This window comes from Erpetoichthys calabaricus, chromosome 2, assembly GCF_900747795.2.
Source record: "Erpetoichthys calabaricus chromosome 2, fErpCal1.3, whole genome shotgun sequence".
Lineage (NCBI taxonomy): Eukaryota > Metazoa > Chordata > Cladistia > Polypteriformes > Polypteridae > Erpetoichthys > Erpetoichthys calabaricus.
Genome location: NC_041395.2, coordinates 307,739,803 through 307,763,863, shown reverse-complemented (window position 1 = coordinate 307,763,863; position 24,061 = coordinate 307,739,803). Strand labels below are relative to the sequence as shown.

General features: G+C 40.3%; 1 protein-coding gene across 1 annotated transcript in view; it reads right to left on the bottom strand.

Moving 5' to 3' along the window:
- The window catches only part of neurl1aa (neuralized E3 ubiquitin protein ligase 1Aa), a 390,689-nt gene extending 367,394 nt beyond the window's left edge, over nucleotides 1–23,295 (bottom strand). Inside the window, exon 1 of the mRNA XM_028795861.2 lies at nucleotides 22,795–23,295. Coding sequence (XP_028651694.1) covers nucleotides 22,795–22,876 — 82 coding nt within the window. The 5' untranslated portion in view covers nucleotides 22,877–23,295. The remainder of the gene's footprint in view (nucleotides 1–22,794) is intronic.
- Between the last annotated feature and the right edge of the window lie 766 nt (nucleotides 23,296–24,061).

The window sequence follows — 24,061 nt, the reverse complement described above, 5'->3', positions numbered from 1 at the left end:
ATACAAGCATCCAGTTGAAAAGCAGGGTGGGATTGGTTCCCCCTTGTGTATGGAGATACACTAGGATGAAATTAAAAAGTGGGGAGAAGGGTTGTGGAGCTTTAGGCAGTGCGATACACTGCTATGCTGAGAAAAAGTGCCGGTACTCTAATTAGGTTCACTGTGAAACTTTAAACACCATGATTCAATATTTTATCAAAGCTTGGAGGGCTGGTGGGCGGTTTTGGGTATTCCCCCCATGAAACTTCAAGCACCGTGATACAATAAAATTCAGTTGAGGAATGGGCTGGATAGATGGGGGTCCAGTATGCAAACAAAATGTGCCGGTACTCTAGGTAGAAATTGGGAAGGGTGTTGATACTGCGTACTGATGAGTACTGGCCCACTTCAGGCAATGACAGCCATACTTTACTACCACCACTGGGGAAGTTGCCTCAAAACATGAAGGTTATGGAGATGTCTATAAGGTCACCTGAGCTAAGTCCAATTCAACAATAATGGGACACTGGTGGAAGAAACCAGAACTACTGCTCAATAAACTTGAAACATCAGCGTGGAATGAAATCCATAAGGAATGTAAGGAAAGATCCCCACCGATGAAATGCATTTTGGGTTCTAGTGTGCCTTTACTGCTGTTTATTTTGCAACCAAAAAGCACTGAAGGCTTATCTTGTAGCCTCTATTGGAGAATAATTATTTTTCTGTTTATGACCGCCATCATTTGTGACACATTTTAGTATCCATACATTTACATATGTGTAGGCTTAGGATTCACCTTCAAGGCTCTGAAAAGGTCAGCACTTCCACCCCGAGCCAAGGGGGGAGGCACCAATGTTAATATACTCTTCTTCTTTGTCCGCATTACAGAAGCTCAATGACGTCACTTCTGCTTCTTCCTTGAAAGCCCTGCCTTTTCCGGGATCACAGTATAAATGAAGCACGTCACCCAGAAGGAGGTGTTCACATTGAACCAGGAGACCAGCCTGCTCACCAGCCTCTCTCTTTTCTTCTTTTTTATCCATTGTGCCAACTTGCTGGAACCATTTGCACCCTCATGTGCTTGTTGAATTTATTATCTCAGAATTACACAGGGTTATCGGCTGCCACCCCAACATTCCATTCTTGAACCTATGTCTTTATTACAGAATATATATGGATAGCAAGTGTCGATTTTTGATAATATGTCAAATTAATTTTGTATTGTATATGTCTTCACTACATATACTTTTTATTTCATTAGAAAAATCAAGCTGATTTTTTTTTTTTTTTTCCCTCAAAGCATCTGCAGAGGAGTTGAACAATGATTCATCGCCCAGAAATGAGAAAGCAGATTCAGTGTCATAGAAACTGAGGCTCTGTAACGCAGACATGGCCTTGTTACCTAGGGCAGAGTGGCAACGTAAATATCCATGTGACATTTGTGAAAGCCGTATCCCTTGAGCCATTGCAAATGCATTTTTCTGCTTTCATTATATTCAGGTTGGTGGTTGTTTTCATCAGACAATCTCATTGGGACCTATTAGGGCTATTTATAGCACCAAGACTACAGTAGGAACCCAATATGAGAGCCTGTTGTAGATTGATATGCAAATCAGAAGCAAAGAAATGGGAAAGCATGGTAGTCTAAGCAGTGGAAACGTGTGCGACTCTACAAATCTGTAAACTGGGAAAGAGGGTGATAGAGAAAAACACAAATCTCTGTAACAGGCACATGATTTGCTCTGTCAAAGCTTGTAGATATAAGATATTCAGTCAATAATTCGAAGTTTATACGCATGAAAGCCATGTACTGTACAGAGACATAACTGAAATGAAGGCAATATAAGTACAAAATACACAATGGTGGATTTGTTAATTTTTGTGTCAGAATTACTTCTTGTTTACTGTTCTGTTTTCATCATATATTATCTCCAGTTTAAAGAAATATTGAACCCATAAATTATATTTATTATATGTTACTTACCTCATGTGGTTCTTAGCAATGGCCAAAAAACGTTAATCTCAAGTTTCAATGGCGAACAGAGATAACAAACTTGGCAAAACTTTAGTTATGTACTGCAAAAATACGTCAATTACTCACTTATTATATGTAACAAGACCTTATAAAACATTTCTTTAAGTCTTTATAACACTTTCAAGGCATCAATGAAGTGTTTATACATCTCTGCAAATGAGACCTGCTAATAAAGCATCACTTTGGAGTGGTCTGAGGTGACTTCACTGAGACACATTTCTCTTGATATTACATATTTACTATAAGATCTGTAACTCCTTCATATTAACAAGTCATTTTACCATCATGTCAATATGACACACCACATGTAAATGAATAACTGATCTACTGATATTTTATAAGTGTTATGAAGGCCAAAAGAAGCCTTTGTTAAGGTCTTGTTACATACATTAAGAGTAAATGAGTAATAAATGCATTTTTGCATACCTAAACTAAAGTGTTACCACAAACGTTTCAATAGAATGGATGTATATGGTGACCATCACTGGACCACAGAAAACAATATAAAAACATCCATTAAAAAATCTCATGTCACTTGTGTCACATAATCCACATGGCAAGTCATCTAATTGTATGTTCACCATGAGTAAAGTGTTGCATTTTTTTAAAATAAAATATTGCTAAATAAATGCTTCTGTAAAATCAGAGCACTCAGAGGAAATACGTGTAGACAGGATTGAGCTTTTGAATTCCTGTCATTGATTGGTCAAGAGTGCAGTCTTCAATCCCCGGCTGAGCTGTTTCTTCTGGGTACACTGCTCAGATATTCCAGAAGTACTTATTTAACTATATTTTATCCAGAAATGCATGTGTTTTTATTGTGAGTAAACAACTGAATAAGTAACATGTGGATGCCGGGTGTCCAGTTCCAATCCTGGAGGGCTACAGTGATTATGGTTTACAAAGCCTTAAATAATCTCTCTCCATCCTATATTTCGGAATGGCTCTCACCTTACACTCCAAATCATAACCTTAGATCTTCAAATGAGTGTCTGCTTATTATTCCAAGAGCTAAACTTAAAAGAGGTGGTGAGACAGCCTTCTGCTGTTATGCACCAAAAATCGGGAATAGCTTGCCAATAGGAATTTGCCAGGCTAATACAGTGGAGCATTTTACAAAACTGCTAAAAACACATTATTTTAACTTGGCTTTCTTATAGCTTTATTTTAGTTTAACCCTGATGTTCTGTATATGCATTTAATTATCATTATCATTCATGGTGGTTCCAAAATCCATTCTAACCCCTACTTTCAAAGCACCCGATCAAAGCACAGTGCTGTCCCTACATTGATGGATTGAAGGCCAAAGGTCCATATGACCATCATCATCAAGTTCTTCCATGTGAACCCTGAAAACCATGAGGACTGATTGAGGTCATTTATGTTAGGTAGAATGCCTAGAGGGGGCTGGGTGGTCTCGTGGCCTCGGACCCCCTGCAGATTTTGTTTTCTTCTCCAGCTGCCTGGTTTTTTTCTGTCCTCCCTGGCCATTGGACCTTACTTTTATTCTATGTTAATTAGTATTGCCTAATTTTATTATTTATATTTTGTCATTTTTCTGTTTCTTCATCCTGTAAAGCACTTTGAGCTACATCATTTATAGGAAAATATGCTATATAAATAAATGTTGTTGTTGTTGTTGATTAAGTACAGTTTTTGATGCTAATTAACTTTTTTTGCCTTAATAGCTACTTAAGATTCAGGACCCTCAGTTGTTTCTTTTTTCTCCTCACAGATACCAACACGTGATCAGCTAACCTGTGTCCAAATACAATATCTGAAAGTAAAGAAAGGTGAAGGTCTCAGTAATGCTGATCTGCCCAGATTCACAAAACATTTTGTTGCTGTTCTTACAAAAGAGAAAATCAACAGTTTTGAAAATGTCTGCTGTGGTAGAATGAGAACACCAACAAACCATGGAATTAAATAATAGATTTTATGAACAACAAGAATTGGCTTCTAATTAAGAAACGGGCAGGAGTAAAATTGGTTGAGGCCCCCAAGTAGTGGTGCTGAGGTTGGGTGTCTGTTGTAGAGAGCGGAACTTACTGCTAATCCTAACCCTAAGGACTAGAAGCAAACAACTCAACTTGGCAGCATTGTGGATGGAGCCTATGGGAACCCTGCTGTTTCCCATTGTTGGGACCATTTTTCAGCCATTGTCAATCTAGAAGTTGTAGGGGTATTTTTTTCTATTTTCTGAAATTAAATTAAAAGAAGCAATTGAAGCCAAATGACCAAGTAGGCTGGTTTCATCTGAATATGTTTTTTATTGGTCTTCTCAATACAGATATCTCCCATCTCTAAAGCATCTCACACTCATTGCTTCAAAATATCAAGATGATGAAAAGGGAGCCAAGGAAAATTATGGACACTCTACTTTTACACCTTAATCTCACATCCAGAGTTTGAACATTTCCAGACCATTTCAGCTGAAAGAAGTTGTGTTAAACAGCTACTGACATTAATAAATCGTGATATTTTTACTCATGAAACATATTCTATTTTCTGATATAATTTTCATTAATTTTAACAATATCTTTATACTTTGTTTAAGGGGAAATATAAGTGAGCAAGTGATTGTGATAGCATAAAGGGTTACAATAGTAAAATAATGAGAAAATGCATAACTGGGGTGGTCTGTGTTGTGATGCCTTCTTTATGGTGTTATGATTCATTGCGTGATTGGTGATGTGTTTGCTCTGCCACCTTAAAATGGCTTTGTTGCACTTTTGATTTAATGTTCTTAATGTTCACGTAGCTGTGAACCACCCAATCTCACTGAGATTGCACAGGTGGTGAACCAACTGAAGGGGGGAAAGGCTGCAGGAATCTGTAGTATCTGGGGTGAACTTCTCCTGGCTGGTGTTAAGGCTGTCCCCCTGGCATTGCAAGCAATCTTTGCTTCCATTTGGGAGACTGGCATCATCCCAACGGATTCAAAAATGGGACTTGTCATCCCTATCTGGAAAGGGAAGGGTGATCGCCTGGATTGCAGCAACTACAGGGGGATAACACTGCTCTTGGTGCCGGGTAAGGCCCTTGCTAGGGTCATCCTCAATAGGATCCATGATCACTTGCTCACCCACCAGTGACCGAAACAGTCTGGTTTTATGCCTAAGAAGTCTACCATCGACCACATCCTGGCACTGAGGGTTCTCATGGAGTGCAAACGCGCAGAGCTTCTTTGCAGCCTTTGTCGATTTTCGTAAAGCATTTGACTCAGTTGATCAAGCTGCCCTGTGGGACATCCTGAGTGTTCGTGTGATCCCCTCAAGGTTGCTGGATATCATGGTCGGCCTGTACACTGGTACTGTGAGTGGTGTGCAGAGTGGAAGTAGAACCTCTGTGTTTTTTCCAGTTGATTCTGGGGTTCGTCAGGGGTGTGTTCTTGCTCTTACTCTGTTCAATGCTTGTATGGACTGGGTGTTGGGCAAGGTCATGGGGTCCAGCGGCTGTAGAGCATCTGTTGGTGAAGAAAGATTCACAGATCTTGACTTTGCTGATGATGCTGTGATCTTTGCGGAGTCAATGGAGGCTCTGATCAGGGCGCTCGAGAGACTGAGCGAGGAGTCTGTGTCTGGGCTTGTGAGTGTCCTGATAAAATCCAAGATCCAAGCATGTAATGACCTCTTGAGCACAGCCATCAACAGTGTGTCTGTTTTTTGGAGAGAGTGTTGACCTTGTCGAGAGGTTTACTTACCTTGGCAGTGACATTTGTTTCTCTGGTGACTCTTCCTATGAAGTCAGTAGACAGATTGGGAGAGCATGGGGGGGTCATGAGGTCACTGGAAAGGGGTGTGTGGCGCACCCGATGTCTATGCAAAAGGACGAAGGTCCAATTCTTTAGAGTCCTGGTGGTTCCTGTCTTGCTACGCATATGGTTGTGAGACATGGATGCTATCCAGTGACCTCAGGCGAAGACTGGACTCCTTTGGTACTGTGTCTCTCCGGAAAATCCTTAGGTACCGTTGGTTTCACTTTGTGTCGAATTAGCCGTTGCTCGTGGAGTCCTGAATGAGGCACATTACCTGCATTGTGAGGGAGTGTCAGTTATGGCACTACAGCCATGTGGCGCGTTTCTCTGAGGGTGATCCAGCTTGTAAGATCTTCATTGCTGGGGACCCGAGTGGCTGGACCAGGCCAAGGGGTCGCCCATGTAACACCTGGCTGCGGCAGATAGAGCGTAATTTCCCAAGTTGTTTCGTCGTGTATTGGGTGCGGCAACACACTGTACCAGTGCATGCTCCCCAAATTGACTTGACTTGTTCTAAATTAAATGCATCATTTGTATGTTGCTTTATATGAAATTGAATTGCACTTTTTATTTACCTACTGTAACTAAACATCCCAGTATTTCTCTTTAATTGTCATGGATGACCATTTTGAGATTTGATCTCCATGCTAGTAATGAGACCTGTAACAAGAGCACTTACAATACAGGAAAGTAAAGGAGCTGAGAGGTAATGGACACCTTGGTAAACAGGAGAACCACCCTGTTGGATGTACAGTAGGCGAGCCTGTCTGTGTGTAGTTTAGTATAATATGTTTAATTAAAAACACACACGAAAGCAGATGGAACACATTTTCCAATCTGTATCAGTCAAGAACACAATGAAGAGTTTCCATATAATGTAATCCTTCTTAGGTGTTGGAAATTAAAGATTTCCACAACAGTAACTCTGAGCCTCTGTGTGCAGTATAGAATACTTTCAGCTATTTTCAGCTTAAACACATGTTAAAAGCATATCTAATTAACAACTTTTCTCATTAAAACAATGCAATTGTTCTATGCTTTTGTTATTTTAAGATATTCGTTTTGTCCAGTAAACACACATTCTTTCACCCGCCTCCTTACAAAGCGAAAATTTATAAAGCAAAGAAGGAAAAAGATCTGAGGCCTGTAATGCCATCAAAAATGGCAGTGAGCATTTAGAAACTTTAAAGAAATACTAAACAATACTACAATGCATTTTATCTGTTATTTCAGATCTGAATGAAAACAACGTATCTACCGTAGTCATATTGTCACAGTTCTCAATGAAGACAGGCCAGAAAAGGACAAGTCAATGCAACAATGTTCCGTGATTGAGTTTTATGCGATTTCATGATCTCCTGTTCCAACGTCTGGTGTCATTTCTGTGATTGTCGCACGTTCATTTTCTCTGAACTGTTTATCATTGTTTTGTTATCGAGGCAATACACAGGCAAGTTCCATAGGGCCAATTGGCCATGAATGTGCTGCTGCTTTTAAAAAGCTTTACCCTTCTTGTGACACTGCTAGCACCCATGCAGGCATCTCCATATGCAAGTTCAAGTTGTACATGAACTATCATGGATGGTACGCATGGATTGCATCCCTGCCATTATGAGTCCCACTCCATGACCTGGCCTAGGCAGGAGATATCCTGTTTTTGGCAGTTAGTGGAGAGTGTCATCATCTTGGCAGGGGTGGATAAAGCTCCCTTAGCTGGTTGGGAGCACAACCTAATGGAGCGATCAGGGAGAACACCATATCTTAGGTGGCAGCATCCCTGGCCCTCAATATCCAAATGGACACACACACAGCATGCTGGGAATTGTAGTCCAATAGGGCAGCCTTGTTGGGTTTTGTGGGTGCCGCCAGAGGGTGCTGATGGGATCTGAGATCCTTGCTTTTGTGAGACTTCCACTTCGTCCAGAAGTGTTCCCAACAGGGTACACTCTACCACTGGAAGTACTTCCAGGTCTAAGATAAAATAAAAGAAACTCCTTGACCTCATCCAGGTGAGTTGGAGTCGGTGGAAGAGGACAGAGCTCACCTGGGAGAAGTGGAGAAAAAGGAAACGAAAAGAGAAATTTTGTATTGTGCTTGTGCCAGTATGATAAAGAAGCCTTTGTAAAGGTAATTATTTCTAATAAATCCTTCTACTTAAAGCCGGGACATGTGTCTGAGAGGTTGTGTCTAGGGTTTGGGGTGTTGCAATGCCCCCTAGTGGTCACAGAACATACCATAGTCCTCTTCTTCCCAGACCAATGTTTGAAGTGCAAAACCAGAAACCATGGGACACTGCAATTTATGCACACAAATGGCCCCCTGCCACTTTTTTGAAACTGAAACATCTAAAAAAAAACCTGAAACAGCCAAAATCTTTGCAAAAAGCGCACAGAACATCCCTTAGATTCATATAAGTTACATTTTTTTGTTTTCTTTCATGGAGAACTGCTAAGGCTTTTCTGTGCACTTTGATCCTTTGGCAATATTTATCTCATTTCATGCTAACATTTGCTGACCAGCTCTGTCAGGAGACATTAAATTCACTTCATTCACTTGACAGCTTCAGTACTGGGCTTGTAGATCAGCAAATTTGGCAATTTACTTATGCTGCCTCCTAGTTTTCCATTATGTACCAGTAGCCAGTGGTATCATTTTTGAACTAATCTACTCTTTTATCCAGCATTCCAGATGATTGCCTTGCTCTGTGTGGTGTTGTCTTTGTTGTGGCTTTCAGAATCTTCTGTGTTCATAGCAAGATGTATGGAATGAAGATGGGAGAAGAGATCGCTGGAGTTTGTGGAAATATTAAAGCCACTTCAAATCCAAAGGAAATCCTATTCCTCTGGGCCCTTGAGCAAGACACTAACCCTAAAAATTGTTCCAGGGATGCTGTACAATGGCTGATGCTGTCCTCTGACCCACAAAGGTCATGCGAAAAGATAATTTTCCCCCAGGGATTAATAAAGTATATAAATAAAAAAAAAAAACTGCAAGCAGTACTCGGCGTACCATCAGGAGCTAGAAAAGTGAAGGGTTTGCTTAAATTAAATTCGAGATGTAGCAGAAGAACTGCTCCCACTGTGCTCAGTTAATTTACTGTGGAATAGTCTAGGGGTCACACCCCATGCGCAGAATTTGCATGTTCTCTCCGTGTCTGTGTGTGTTTCCTACCGGTGGTCCAGTTTCCTCCCACCGTCCAAAGACATGCAAGTTGGGTGAATTGGTGATGCTAAATTGGCCCTAGCATGTGTTTGGTGGGTATGCGTGTGTGTGTGAGTGTGTGTGTTGACCCTGCAATGGACTGGCGCCTTGTCCAGGGTTTGTTCCTGTGCCCTGTGCTAGCTAGGATAGGCTACAGCCCCCAACCCCACCAAGACACTGGTCTGGATTAGGCATCTTAGAAAATGACAGGGCATATTAAAATGATATGTCCTTGCCATTTTCTCACTCTGAACTTTGAACGCTTTGAATTAATGTCATTTTTAATTCAAGCGTTACATGATACGTGGAAGTACAAATTACTGTTCTGATTACAAATGTATTGATACTGTAAGGCATTTCTTACAAGTTCCCAAAAGATAATTATTTTCTGTATCACACTTAAAACACCCTGGGGATGTTGAACAAGAAGAGTCGTGTCCAAGGAAGGCTACACTAACCTCAGTTAAATTAATTTTATGTTTTTTTTTTTTAATTTAGATAATAGACACATCTGTAGGCTATTGTCAAATACACAAAGTGACAGGGGTTTTTGACATGAGTGAAATTAGGCAGTAGGCTAGCAATGTAATAAAGGTGACATTAGGTTGAGCTTTGAGCGTAACATGGTTGAGGTGACAGGAGGATGATGGTCTACCAGACACCAAGGGCTTCCAACAACAAAGAAAAATGAACGTCCAGAAACATGTGGGTCAAGGGCTAAAACAGGCTCAGGTGGAAGTGGAATCGAACACATGGTGGAGCTAATCTGATTATTTGAGAGAATAGTGCAGATTAGGATTGTAAATTATATTCATCCATTTCTAGCTCAGGCGCACTCCACAATTATTGGCACCCCTGGTTAAGATGTGTTCTTAAGCTTCTAATAAATTATTTTTTTTCCCAAAAAATATAGGCTCACAACACAAAAAAAAAGAAAAATCCAACCTTTAATTGAAGAGCATTTATTCATTTAGGAACAAAATCCCACATTAAGAAATACATTTTTTACATGAAATCATGTGTGCCACAATTATTGGCACCCCTAACAATTCCTATAAAATAAATGTAATTGAAGCATTTTTGTAATTTCTAGTTTAGTTTTTAAAGTTGATCAGATTAAATTGGAACTTTTAATTAGTAATTAATGACTCCCTGTGTCCCGGGGGTATAAATATGACGTGACACAGAGTCCTATTGCTCTTAGCCACTCTTCAACATGGGAAAGACAAGAGAACATGCCGTTCAAGTAAGGCAGATGTGTGTCGACCTTCATAAGCCAGGTAATGGCTACAAGACAATAGCTACTCGCCTAAACCTGCCTGTATCTACAGTCAGAGGAATAATAAAGAAGAGTAAAACAATGGGAACAGTGACAAACAAGGCTGGACGAGGACCCAAGTTTATCTTGCCACCACGCACTGTGAGGAGGATGGTAAGAGAAGTAAAACATTCTCCAAAGCTCACTGTTAGAGAACTGCACCAAAGAGTGGTGTCTTGGGGTCACAAAGTCTCTATGATAACCATAAGACACTATCTCCATACCAACAAGCTGTTTGGGACACATGCAAGGAAAAAGCCTTTTCTCACCTCCAATCACAAACGTAAATGACTGGAGTTTGCTAAGCGGTACTGGGGCTTCAACTGGGACCGTGTGCTTTGGTCAGATGAGACTAAAATTGAGCTTTTTGGCAACAAACATTCTAAGTGGGTCTGGCGTGAATCCAAGAATGAGTATGCAGAAAAGCACCTCATGCCCACTGTAAAGTATGGTGGAGGATCTGTGATTTTGTGGGGCTGTTTCTCTTCCAAAGGACCTGGGAACCTTGTTAGGGTGCATGGCACCATGAACTCCTTGAAATACCAGGACATTTTAAATCAAAATCTGGTGGCCTCTGTCAGAAAGCTGAAGATGGGTTGTCACTGGGTCTTCCAGCAGAATAATGACCAAAATCTACACAAAAATGGCTCAGAAATCACAAAATCAAGCTCCTTCCATGGCCATCTCAGTCCCCAGACCTCAACCCCATTGAAAACCTGTGGGGTGAGCTGAAGAGGAGAGTGCATAATAAAGGACACCGGACTCTGGATAATCTAGAAAGACTGTGCAAAGAGGAATGGTCAAAAATCCCTATCTCTGTATTCTCCAACCTTGTGAAATGTTATAGGAGAAGATTAAGTGCCGTCTTGTTGGCAAAAGGGGGTTGTACAAAATATTAACAGCAAGGGTGCCAATAATTGTGGTACACATAATTTCATGTAAAAAATGTATTTCTTAATGTGGATTTTTTTTTCCCTAATGAATAAACGTACTTCAATTAAAGGTTGTTTTTTTCTCTTTTTTGTTGTGAGCCTTTATTTTTTGGGAAAAAAACAATTTATTAGAAGCCTAAGAACACATCTTAACCAGGGGTGCCAATAATTGTGGAGGGCGCTATATATATGGGACTAGTTGTCTCCTGTGGCTCTGCCCACGTAGTAGTGGAACAGGACAAACTTTAAAAATCAATAAAAAAATGTAATTCTGACAAAGCAAAAGGTAGATATGCTCCAACGTCAAATGTTGGCACTGTATCTGACCATGGCCGTGATATCTCTGACAATCAGCAGCTACCCTCTAAAACACACGTAGCTCTGATCTCTCTCTCAAAAACGTCAAATGTTACTCCTTAACAATCTGTAGATGATAATGTCTGTTGAACAAACAGGTATCGCTAGCTAAGCGGAGGCATAGTGCACTCCAACACGTGGCGAGACGCAGAGCAACTCAAACAGAGGCTGGTGCATGAGTGAGGAGGGCCCCGTCACCTTCCCCTCAGCCTGCAGCCTCTCTCTAGGATTTGCGCAAATAAATCAGTACCTACGATACTATGATACTCAGTGCGATGAGAGAAGTCGCAAAATCAACTGGAATGTTCAAGCAAGTTATAGAAAAAATACCCGATCTAAATCTTTTAAGTAGTTCTCTCATGAAAAGTGGACAGACATACAGAAGTGCGAGGCTACAGCATGAAGCTCAAAGAGCTGGTAAGGCGGCCCCAAGTTAACAAGTCGGAGACAAACTCACTTAGCCACTAATAGACAAGGAGGGTGAACACATGCGCAAAACGACACCACAGACTCAATTTCATTGACTGCATTTCTATTTTTTTGTGATGATTTCAATAGTTTCTAGGAGTCTGGGATTTTTACAGCACGGTCTTACACAGCTATATAGATATACTAGGGGGCTTCGCCCCCTGCTCGGTTTGCTCGCCAACCCCCGTGTTTGGTTTTCCGGATACACACTTCTAAGATTTTTTTTTCTTTGAATTGTTGCTATTTCATTAGTTTCACTCTTATTTCAGAACTTCTTTAAAAACTGTAGGTGTCTTCCGTGATCTTCACGTGATCAGGTCTCGTATCCCTAGTCTTTCTGTAGGATTTTTTTTATAATAGAGAGATATGTTGGATCATTTGAAAGCAGTGTCTCTGTAACAGACAACGGGGGAAATTTTGCAGCAAAATCTCTAAATTCCTAGATAGATAGATAGATAGATAGATAGATAGATAGAAATTAAAAGCACTCTATAATAGATAGATAGATAGATAGATAGATAGATAGATAGATAAAGAGCAATTTATTTGTCCTCAGGAGGAAATTTCACTTTTTACAGAAGTTTAATAAATAAATAAACAAATATTGTTATATTATTAAAACCAACAAACCCTCTGTTGTGGAAAATACTAAATAAAGAAGAGGACTGTAGTGTCATGATTTTAAATTTTATATTTTATTTTAATTTATACCCACACAAACAAAGATTAACTTAATTTTACAAGGAGGTAATTAACATCAAAGCATCTCCTCCTCTGGAATTGTACCTCACTTTTCAAACATCTGTGCAAACAAAGTAGAAGACCAGGAGGATGCCCGAGGCTGTTATTGATTACTTTATAACCTGCAAACAGATGGGCACCCCTGGGATTAGGAATTATCAAATTGGTTTGCAGCTGGAGAAAGGAAGAATTGCCGGGAATACTTAAAAGATCAAAAACTTTAAGTGAAGTCATTTATCATATTGATGGCCAGCCAATCTTGTCTGTGGGACAAAAGAAAAAGGAGCAACGTTAGGAGAGGGCGAAGTGATGTCAGGAGTGGGTGAGAGATGTGCAACTGTTTTTATCTGATTGTCAGCTAAAGGATCTCGTGAATAGCATCTATTGCTAAGTCAAAAACCACTCTAGGATGTTCGTCTTTGACACTTTTCCGTAATCTTTTTCTAAAGACTATATATATCCAGACTTTGCTTTCAATATTCTTTTATATTTTTCTCTACTGGTATTATTTTTCTTTAATGAATACCAAATTGCATTTAACTTCCCATACTTTGTCTTTATATCTAGAGTAACTGAAATAATAAATTGAAAATTAAGACATCTGCATGGGGGGCAGCCTCATCATGGGCCTGACAATTAGGCTTTTACCTTAGACATTCTCTACAGGATCCCTATGTGTATGTGTATCTGTATGTGTGATAATCTTAAGGTGTGAGAGTAGACCAACCTAGTAATGAACTTGGCAAGTCCTATAAAAACCCACGATAATACAAGGCCCCTTTGCCTAGCCAATCTGGGGACCTCCCCAGGCAGTAATGCCTACTGACCCATTGAGATCCTGGGTTCAGTACCAGCAACTCTTTCTGTACCCCTGCCATGGGCGTCTCCGGCAAATTCCTGAAAGTGAACTCCTCACATTCCATTCACACACTGACTGGGGGGACAATGATCTTGAGCCCAAAAAAAGCAACAGATTCGGGGGGGGGGGGGGGGTATAAAGACAACAGCTGAACTTGGCCCACACACAAGGTCAATCCACGCAGGATGGAAGAACCTCAGCATTATTTGTACTACACAATCTCCAATCTCCTCTTTTAGGTAGAGGTCTCACACTGTGTTTTATATTATCTCTTCTTTTTTTCCTCAATTGAGTAGGAACTTTTACCCTTACCCAGAGAAAGACATTGAGAACTTGAACTCCAACATGATTCCCTCTCTAATTCCTATTTATTATAATGGACTGCAGCTGTGAAATCCGCAAAAGCACAAAATAAAAATATAAATAGCACCTCACCAATAGTTCCTGTTTTATTCACCCATCCAGCACAACCTCCATTGGTCAGCTGAGTCAGTGTCAACTAGTAAGTTGTCTGTGGCCATCAAGCTTACCAAAGAAGAAAATCCCCAAACCAGGGACAACACAGAAATTGTGGCAAGACAAGCTAATAAGCTAGGTTTTGGCACCAAAGTATTGCAGAAAATTCTCAATAGGGAAGAGTCTTGAGCCATCGTTACATGTGCAATTCAAACATGGTCGTCCTTTATTGGCACCTATAGGTGGAGACCCCATGTGCCTTCTTTAAAGCATCATGCAGACTGATGAATGAACAGAAAAGCTTCCTTTAATCAGCTAGGTTCATTTACATAACACATTTGAATATATTTTAATTTTCACCTTTACATAACTGAGATGTCCTATCTTAAGAGGCAGGCGATTTTGAGCACTTTTTTCTGTTCCCTTACACCCTCTCAATTAAACACCAGATTGACTAAAAAGAAAGAGAACTTCTGAGTTGGCATTCTCAATCCCACTCTGGCTTTATGAAGGTGTATTGCCGCAGGTATAAAGGATCCTCAGTTGCGTTTCTTGATGCACTTTTGCTGAATAATTCATTGGCTAAAAGTCCTCAATGCACAGCTTTGTTCATAATAACACTGAGTTTGTTTTAATTCTCTTCTTTGTTACTACAGTATCTCTAGAGGGCCCAGAGTGCATCCCATTACTGAGTTTGTTGATTCAGTGGGCCTCTCTCAAAGTGATGTTACAAGCCCTGCACACCATGGTGTAGGAAACCATAATGGTCATCACAAAGTTGTAGAAGATGTGAAGAATGTCACTACCCACATTAAAGGAACACAGTCTCCTAAGGAAAAAGAGCCTGCTCTGCCCTTTCTTATATACTGTAGTTCCACTGAGTTACGAGTCAAATCCAACCTGCCATTGATGTGGATGCCCGAATACTTGTAGGAGTGCACCACCTCCGCATCCACTCCCTGAATAGTGACCACACATAGAGGCTCTTTGGTGCAGCAAAAGTCAATAACCAGTTCTTTGGTTACTGACTGTTTTGATTTGCAAACTCAAATAAAAAATGACAGTAGGCCTCAATGTGACACTCACATCTGCATAAATCTGAACACACAGAGTATTCCCTGCCAGATCAAGTCAGCTTGTACCCAAACTCAAGAGGCAGGCTTCATGGTCAAAAAAGGAGCAGAGTGAAAAGACAATCACAATAAAGGAAGATGGAATCTGCTAAACCCCTGGTCCCAAATATCAAAAAACAATGATTCCTAATATTTTAAAAAATGTATTAACAAACATATTCAAAAAGCAAAACAGGAATACAGCAGGAAAAAATGAATAAAGGTAGGCCTTAAAAGGCAAACCCAAGCAAAACCAAACCAATCCACAATCCAAAAGTCCAAAATCAGAAAATTAAAAAGCAGAGCTTACAGAATCCATAAAACACAATCAAAGGAGAGCCAAACAAACATGTGCAAGAGGCAGTGTCTCAGTGTCAAACCAGTCCCTTCAATAGTTCGATGGGGTGGTCCCCCAGCTGTAGTGTCAGGGGGTCCCCCACCCTTGGGCTCAATATGAAGAGAGCAGGGCATATAACCAAAAGAACAAATCTGTATGTTCTAAATATAAGACAATAATATAACACTAATAAGCCAAACATTCACCAAATGGACAGTAATTTAAACAAAATTCTCATTAAGAAAATATGTACAGAAAAGAAAACAAATCATGATCAATAACAATATTTACAAAATATTTAAAAACAGCAAAAAGACTAAATAAAATGAAAACACACTTAAGCCTGACTAGTATGATATCTATCTATCTATCTATCTATCTATCTATCTATCTATCTATCTATCTATCTATCTGAGTGCCATGGAGGATGGACTGGCATCCCAACTGGAAAGGCCACAATGGAAGGACTATACAGATGGAGGAACAACACGACTAGTATGGTTTGTCATTCTTATCCCGGCCGGGGGTGAAAAGATAGTGTATGGACAGGGGGAGGCACTCTATCAAGAGCAATTCATCCCCTAGCATGAGAGGTGGCAGTGCTCCTCTGGCTTGGTCCCAATTTGTGCACCCAGAGGGTTACTTGGAATTTGTAATTCAGAAAATAAATCCATTTGACTTTAACCTGGGTTTGTGTCTGTGGCAGTTGTGTCAGCTGTTTGTGGCTCTGTGGTGCACCATAGAGGTCACAACTGGCATAGTCAGCAGGATTCCTGGCTGTCTAGGGGCTGGGACATGTAAAAATAAACTTGTTGTGGCTGAACAGCAAGACACAGGACTAACTTCCTTTAAAATGGGTAAAAGGATGGCAGATCAGGAGGCAGCAGGCGTCCATTGGTCAGCAAGTTGACTGGGGAATATTACAAAGCACATGAAGGCAGCTTACCCCAGCTCCATGTGTTGGACCCGCATGAACAATTAGAACACTTTATCAGTCTCTTCAATGATAATAACCTCAATGTGGATGGAAGATTTTTACCTTCAAATGGCCAAAATTGATTGGCAATAGTGTTAAAAACCCAGAAACGACTTACCAGTACTGAACTTGCTGGATCAGTAGGCATTAATGTCTGGGGGAGTTCCTCATATGTCACTCTGGGCTAAGCCAAAGGGCCTCTTTACTATCTATCTATCTATCTATCTATCTATCTATCTATCTATCTATCTATCTATCTATCTATCTATCTATCTATCTATCTATCTAGCTGTATTGGATTAAGCAAGTGAGACTGAATTCTAAAGGGATTGGAAACATGTTATTTTCCAAATAAGCCATATTTCATAAGTAATTTGAAAGCAGTGCTCAAAGTCTCCCATAACTTTACACAAAAGTGGCACATTTTAAGAAATTCATTGCAAATTTTAAAATATAAAGTGGACCACGGAGACAAATGAAATAAATACATATAATGCAAATTCAGAGTTAATGCATTTTATTTATATAACACCTTCTTTTGGTTTTAAGTTTTATTTTGTGAATTTTCTGGGGCACTAAAACACTTATTTGTTTAAATATGGCACAGATCCCACATTTAAAATCATGTTGTCAAAGTTTTGTTGCCTTTTTAAAAAAATATTTTAATCTTTTAGCACCACAAATACAGAATAAACAGATCATCTGATGGAAGCTAAAGAAACAGAACTCCAGTACCTAAAAGGCTTTTATCCTGAATGTGAATTGTGAGAAGCTTAATTCTACTAAGTAAACAAATGCAATGCATGGCTAAGATAACAGCAAATGGTAAATGTCAGCTTGGAGACCTTCACATGAATCTCCATCCATCCATTCATCCGTTTCCTAAATTTCTGTTTGAGGCCTGTCCCATCAGCACTTGGCAAGGCATTAACCAACAGTAGATGGGATGCACACTTGTACATCGACACACACGTTTACTCACATCTTGTAAATTTGGAGTCACTTATCACATTGTGGTTTCCAAAGTAACAGGATGTAACAAACACACAGAAACATGGGGCAAACAAATGTGGGCATTAGCCACTGTGCCAGGATGTCATACACCATTCACACAAATGGTGCTGTAAAATTTACAGGAAAAATAAATTCTAAACGAGAATACTAACAAGTGAGCTATGCTTAGAGCCGATGTTGAGATTTGACCCCATGATCTTCTGGTTGTTATTCAAGCAGCGCTTTATACTTTTGAGCAGAGCTTGTGGCTCATCTAATGGAAAACCGTCAACAAAAGAGAGCTCGACAGGGCTGAGTGGACAAATGTCGCAATATCACAAACTTTCATGTGAGGAGTGCTCAGGGTGTAATGAAAGTTTTCATTAAAGCATCTTTTCATATTACAAGTTGCAGACTTTCTTTTGAACTCCTTAAGCCAAATTCTATCTCTTGGTAGTCTGCAGAGTAACAGTGTGCTGTTCCAGTGTATTCCTATTCTCAGGATACCTCCTTCCAGTGGGCTGTGGACTTGTGTCTCTTCAAACCGTGGATGTACTTATTGTGCCAGCAGTGTACAGGATAGATGCCATGGTGGCAGGACTAAAAATCAGCCACCTGCAGCTTCTCAGCCAACCTATTACATGCTTGAAACAATCTGCTCAACAAGAATCCCAGCTTCAGAAAACAATCGAAAGGCCAAAGTTTATCTTCTGAAGTTTAACGCCTCCAAAACTGCTTGCTGCTGGGGTCTGTTTCTTGACTTAATTCTATTGTCCAATTTAAACTTACATTTTTGTGTTTAGTAATGGGTGTACAGCTGTCACTTGTTTATTTAAAGCACTGGTTTATCTTGTGATGAAGCTTTTCATCTGGGTTTAAAGAGGAACTAAACCAGCCTATGGATTAATACTTTAAGAATGGAATAACCTACAGTACAGTTTAGTGCTTGCATTTAAATTGGTTTACAAAAGGGTTCTTCTGCATGAATAATTATAACTGTATATGGAGTAATGCTATGGAGTGAACATGGAATAGGAGAATTGGCTACACTTTTAACAATTATAGTTCTTTAATGGCACTTTAATGTGTTGTGTAGTCTCTCATAAAACCATTGCTTGATGAAGAACTGCTTCATTCTGGGAAGAGTTCTTTACATGTGAAGTTGGCTCTTTGAGCTAATATGTGGACAAAACAGAAACCTTTAACGTTTAGTAGGTGACTTTCTAACAGATCAAGAAAACCTGAGCTTAGCCTGGAGGTGACAGTCTTTGAACAATCAGGAACTCAATGGTATCTCACAAATCCATTATCATCTGCTCATGGTTATTTACAGAATGTGTTACACATCTAAATAAAGAGGTTCTCTCTGGAACCTTCATGTGGACGGTTCTTTGGGAACCATAATTGGTCCATCTACATCATCGCTCTGAAGAATCTTTATTACTTTCTCGTATACGAAGTATAGGGAATGTATTGTAATTGTCTAAAAATTCGATTCGAGATTTATCAAAATCTCGATGTTTTAGAACTCCCTTAGTCTGAAAATACCATTTTTGGAATTATGTCTCTGTGTGTGTATGTGTATGTGTATGTGTATGTCAACACGATAACTTGAGAACACTTTAACTTAGGTCAACCAAAGTTTGCATACAAGTATTAGGTACAAAACGTAGATTTCTATCAACTTTTGAGCTATTTCCGCTAAACTGAAAGTGGTACTTTTCTTATTCATGCAGCTGCAGAGTCCAATTTATTCAACTTTACTTCTATAAAAATTGTTCAATATATTATTAATTTGATTTGTTGTTGATGGTTCTTTAATGTACATAATATACAAATATAATCATTGTTTTGCGGTTTACTCCTCAAATATCTATCCCCATATCTGAGTATATGAGAAAGTCTAGGGGAGACCACTCCTGATTTTTTTTAAGATTGTAGTTAGGAATGCTACTTCTCAGGTTACTTTGAGGAAATTTATAATAATTAAGAGTTACTTTGGGGTTATGCAAGCAGCTACTGAACAATTGTGGCTTTCCTGTTGGAAGGTTTATTATGACATTCTTTATTTCTAAAAGTCTCACATCTGTCACAGACACTTTTCTGAATTTTTACGATGAGTTGGTCTGTAAAGCTTCTTTTCTTGCCACTTGTAGACTTTAGTAGACATATTAGCTCCTCCTGATTTCTATCTGTGTTCCATTTTATATTTTATTACATTAATTAATTTGTACGACATTTTGACATGTATTATGCAGTCACTGGCATTATATTGAATTAAAAACCATTACAGGAGTAAAATTAATTTGACTCAAGCAGTTCTCTATTAATGTTTTCTGTTTAAACATCACATATATTCGTCTTTATATTAGAGAGCCCTGCACAGGGGGTCGCTCCAAAGCCATTCACCCCCGGGACAATTTAAAAGATCTCTAAATTATAAATACGATTAGAATTTTTAAAAAGAGAGGGATCAAACAATGACTGCTGCCGAGCACACTAAGCTATACTTCAGAGAGAATTATTTTTAACTCAACATCTGAGAGAAAAAACAAGGAAAAGACATTAATAATAATAATAATAATAATAATAATAATAATAATAATTCATTACATTTATATAGCGCTTTTCTTAGTACTCAAAGCAGGGAATTAACTTAAAGTCCTGACGCTAAAAAAGTTAGCCGGAATGAAATTCTTTTAAAGAAGCTCGGAGTCCCCTTCCGGTTTTATTCCAGCGGTCCCAGCTGTACTGAATGATGTTTTGCGCTTTCTTTTCGTTGAAAACAATTTCTCCGATTCAACTAGCAACGTTTATTTTTACAGGAAATCAGTTAGTCAAGTTGCAGGCTCCATTTTAAGTTAGCGGTGTTGTCAGCAGTCGGCCGCCACTTTCTTACACACTGATGGCAGCGGCTTTGTACGCGTGAACTCTACACACAGCGAGAGGTGACCCGCTGCAACTCAAAGGGCGCTGTCCCTTCAGCACCACCGCCACTAAATGACAGCCGAGTAGCAAAGCAGACTCTAAAGCGACTTGCACATTGTACAGCACAACGTTTCCTTTTTTTATTCGAGATAATGACAGGTTGAGTCATCAGTGCAGCCATTCATCACTCAGCCCGCCTAATGCAGCTCAGGGTCGTGAGGATCGGATCCTACTCTACAGGCAAGTGTCTCTCACTCGCACACCTACGCTCTTTCAATAGTACTGTTGTCACGTACCGTAATACGGGCGGCACGGTGGTGCAGTGGTTGTAAGGAGTCCAGGATTCGCGTCCCGGGTGCCCCCTGCGTGGAGTCTGCATGTTCTCCTCGTATTTGCGTTGGTTTCCTCCTGGTGTTCCGGTTTCCTCCCACCGTTCAAAGTTAGGTGCATTGGCTTACGTGTGTGTTTGGTGTGTGTGTGCGCGTGCGTATGTGGTGGACTGGCGCCCTGTCCGGGGTTTGTTTCTGCCTTGTGCACTGTGCTGGCTATAGGATAGGCTCCAGTAACAAAACAAGGCGACCCTGGAATGAATTAAGCGGGTTAGTCAATGAAATGACGATTACCGTTAAAGGCATCTTTCGGTTAAGGAAAGATCTGGCATAGTGGTTAAGGCTTTGGACCTCAAACTTTCAGGTTGTGGACTCAGCTCTGGCTTGTGACACTGTGTGACCATGAGCAAGTCACTTCAACTGTGTGTGCTCCATTTGAAAAAATAAATAAATATTCGGTTATATTTCGGATGTGTAAGTCACCTTGGATAAAGGTGTCGGCCAAATAAAATGGAATGGAAGATAACGGGACCCAGGTTCGTTTCCCGAGTCCACCCTGCGTGGAGTTTGCATGTTCTCCCCGTGTCTGCGTGGGTTTCCTCCGGTTACTCTGGTTTCCTCCCACAGTCCAAAGACATGCAGGTTAGGTTGATCGGTGATTCTAAATTGTCCCTAGTGTGTGCTTGGTGTGTGGGTGTGTTTGTGTGTTTCCTGCAGTGGGTTGGCACCCTGCCTGGGATTGGTTCCTGCCTTGTGCCCTGTGTTGGCTGGGATTGGCTCCAGCAGACCCCCGTGACCCTGTGTCTGGATTCAGCGGGTTGGAAAATGGATGGATGGATGGATGGAAGATAACGGTATAAACGAGTAGAAAAATTCCTGAAGGCAAAAATTCCACACAGGACTAGACATGATGGCCCCGTTTTTCCAATATTAAATGGTTTTCCACTAAACAGTAGATGGGTCCCAATCCTTAGCCTCCAGCTCTGGACGGGATGCCGAGCCCACCAAACTCCATATTTGATTATACACCTGCAAACAGGGCCGATACAGAACTGCGCTAGAAATGTGGGAGGCACCAGCGAGAACACCGGTGACATTAACAAAAGGCTCACCATCTGCAATATTTGGAAACAACATTCACCCGAAAATGAACGTCTTAAGATGAAGAAGGAAACCGGCACTGAAATACCACGCGAACACAGGAGCATCTGCAAAAGTCAGGACTCTGCAGAACTGCCAAGCTAGAGAATACAATCGGTTTGTTTCTTCACAAACATTACTAAAAAAAACTGTATTTCTGTCTTAACAGTTTTTAATATAACATAAGTAAAAACATTGCTTAATAGATTAAGATCGATTCGTTGCACACTTGTTGTGTACACCATAAAATGAGAAAAATTTATTAAAACAATATTGGTAGTCGAGAATTCTGGCTAGCGCACACCTTGAAAATAACAAAATAATAATAAAAAAGTTTCATTATAAGCATTAGATGGCGTTCAGCCAAGATGTTAGGATTCATTCATTCCTAAATGAAGACGTTCGTCATGAAAAGCACCTTAATTAATGTGTGCGTGTGCGTGTGTCTCTGTGTGTGCGTGCGTGTGTGTGTGCGTGTGTATGTGTGTGTGTATGTCTGTGTGTGCGTGCGTCAAGAGTCCCGTCCATCGTTAATTCGTGTTTAGTACCTGCTGCTGCCGGAATAGGCTGTACCTCCCGTCTTGAATGAGCGGCTGACAGGATCGATTAAAGGGGATGAGACAACAAGTTGTCTGTTGCTGAGTTGCCCTTCACTAAGCTTGCCAAAAGGAGGTGTTACTGCGCTAGCAGGCTACTGCCGTCGTTAAGAGAACGCCGCTGAACATCTTTAACGCGTGCAATGCACTTTCATACAGCGGAAACAACAGAGGTGCTTGCAATTTTTTAACTTTCTATTACAAGTTTATATAACCACAAAAATCTATGCACATTTAATCAGTCATCGCATATGGTACAAAACCCCCAAAGCACACCGACCTTTGTGCTGACTAGAAAGCCGATGAAATCTGCTCTGGTGTCCTCTTTGTAAAGTTGGAATTGTTGACACGCTGTTCCCCATGACCTCTGCGGCGCAGACCTGGACAGAAGCGCGCGGTGGTCTTTCGCACAGAGAGCAGCAGCAGCAGCAGCAACAACCTGGAACTCTCGAAAAAAAAACAAAACTTCAGATTTCTTCTGCTGTCTGCGGCGTTTTGTGTTCCATATCCGTTTGCGACAAGAAACCTGCAGGCAAAATAATGTTTTTATTCCTCAGTTCTCTTTCTGAAGGCGTTATTTTAAGAAAACTGTAAAAAGGGCAACGTGAACCAATCAGCATGGCAAAGCAAAGAGCCTCTGCAAGCTGAAGCCTCTCGTCGGGGTTTTTTAACAGCTGTTGTTATCCTATTGTATGGCATCCTGGCTGCTTCAATTTAAAAGATTAGATTTCTCCTCCACGCTGCCTGTTCCGTGGCCCTCTCTCCTGCACGAGTAATTTTGGTTGCTGTGGAGACAGCTGACTGTTAATTATTTAGCCCAGCCCGAGTCACATGGACTAGAAGTGAGGCAATGCCACCAAAATGTGTCGAATCACCAGCATAATTTATGATGGGCACCATCAGGAGTGGCTGCATTGCAATAATCATTCAGATGGGCACTCCATAAGCTTCGGCACCCTCTAACCCATGGCATCAGCTCTAGGCTAGGGAAACAGACGCTACCTGCCTTCCCTCATGATTCAGTGATTACTGAACGTAAGCAAAGGGTTAAGAGTCCATTCGACAATGCTATCATTATTCATTATGACATTTATATTGCTTTTTATTGTAGATTATGGTGTCATTTTTCATTCCTCTCTGCACCTAACATAATATTAACACACTGAAAGATTTTATTTACAGAATGGTAGAAACCTCCAAGTTGTATTGTTTGAACTAAAGTGGCAATCCAGCCTAAGCAAGGTTTCAGGCAAAATAAGACACTTTTTAGATTGTGTCTGCCCCAATGAGTTTAGGAAAATAAGACAGTGGTGGGCTGACAGGGTGGCATTGAAAGTATGATGCTCTGGGTCGTGAGTCTTAAGAACAACTCCTAATACTCATACACTAGCAACAACTTCTAGGTGTGTATCTTCACCAAAAGAGATGATCCACACTCTAGGATAATGTCCAGGACCTATTAACTTGTTTTTAAATTCATGGTTTCCTCAATATTAACTTTATTAGATAGATAGATAGATAGATAGATAGATAGATAGATAGATAGA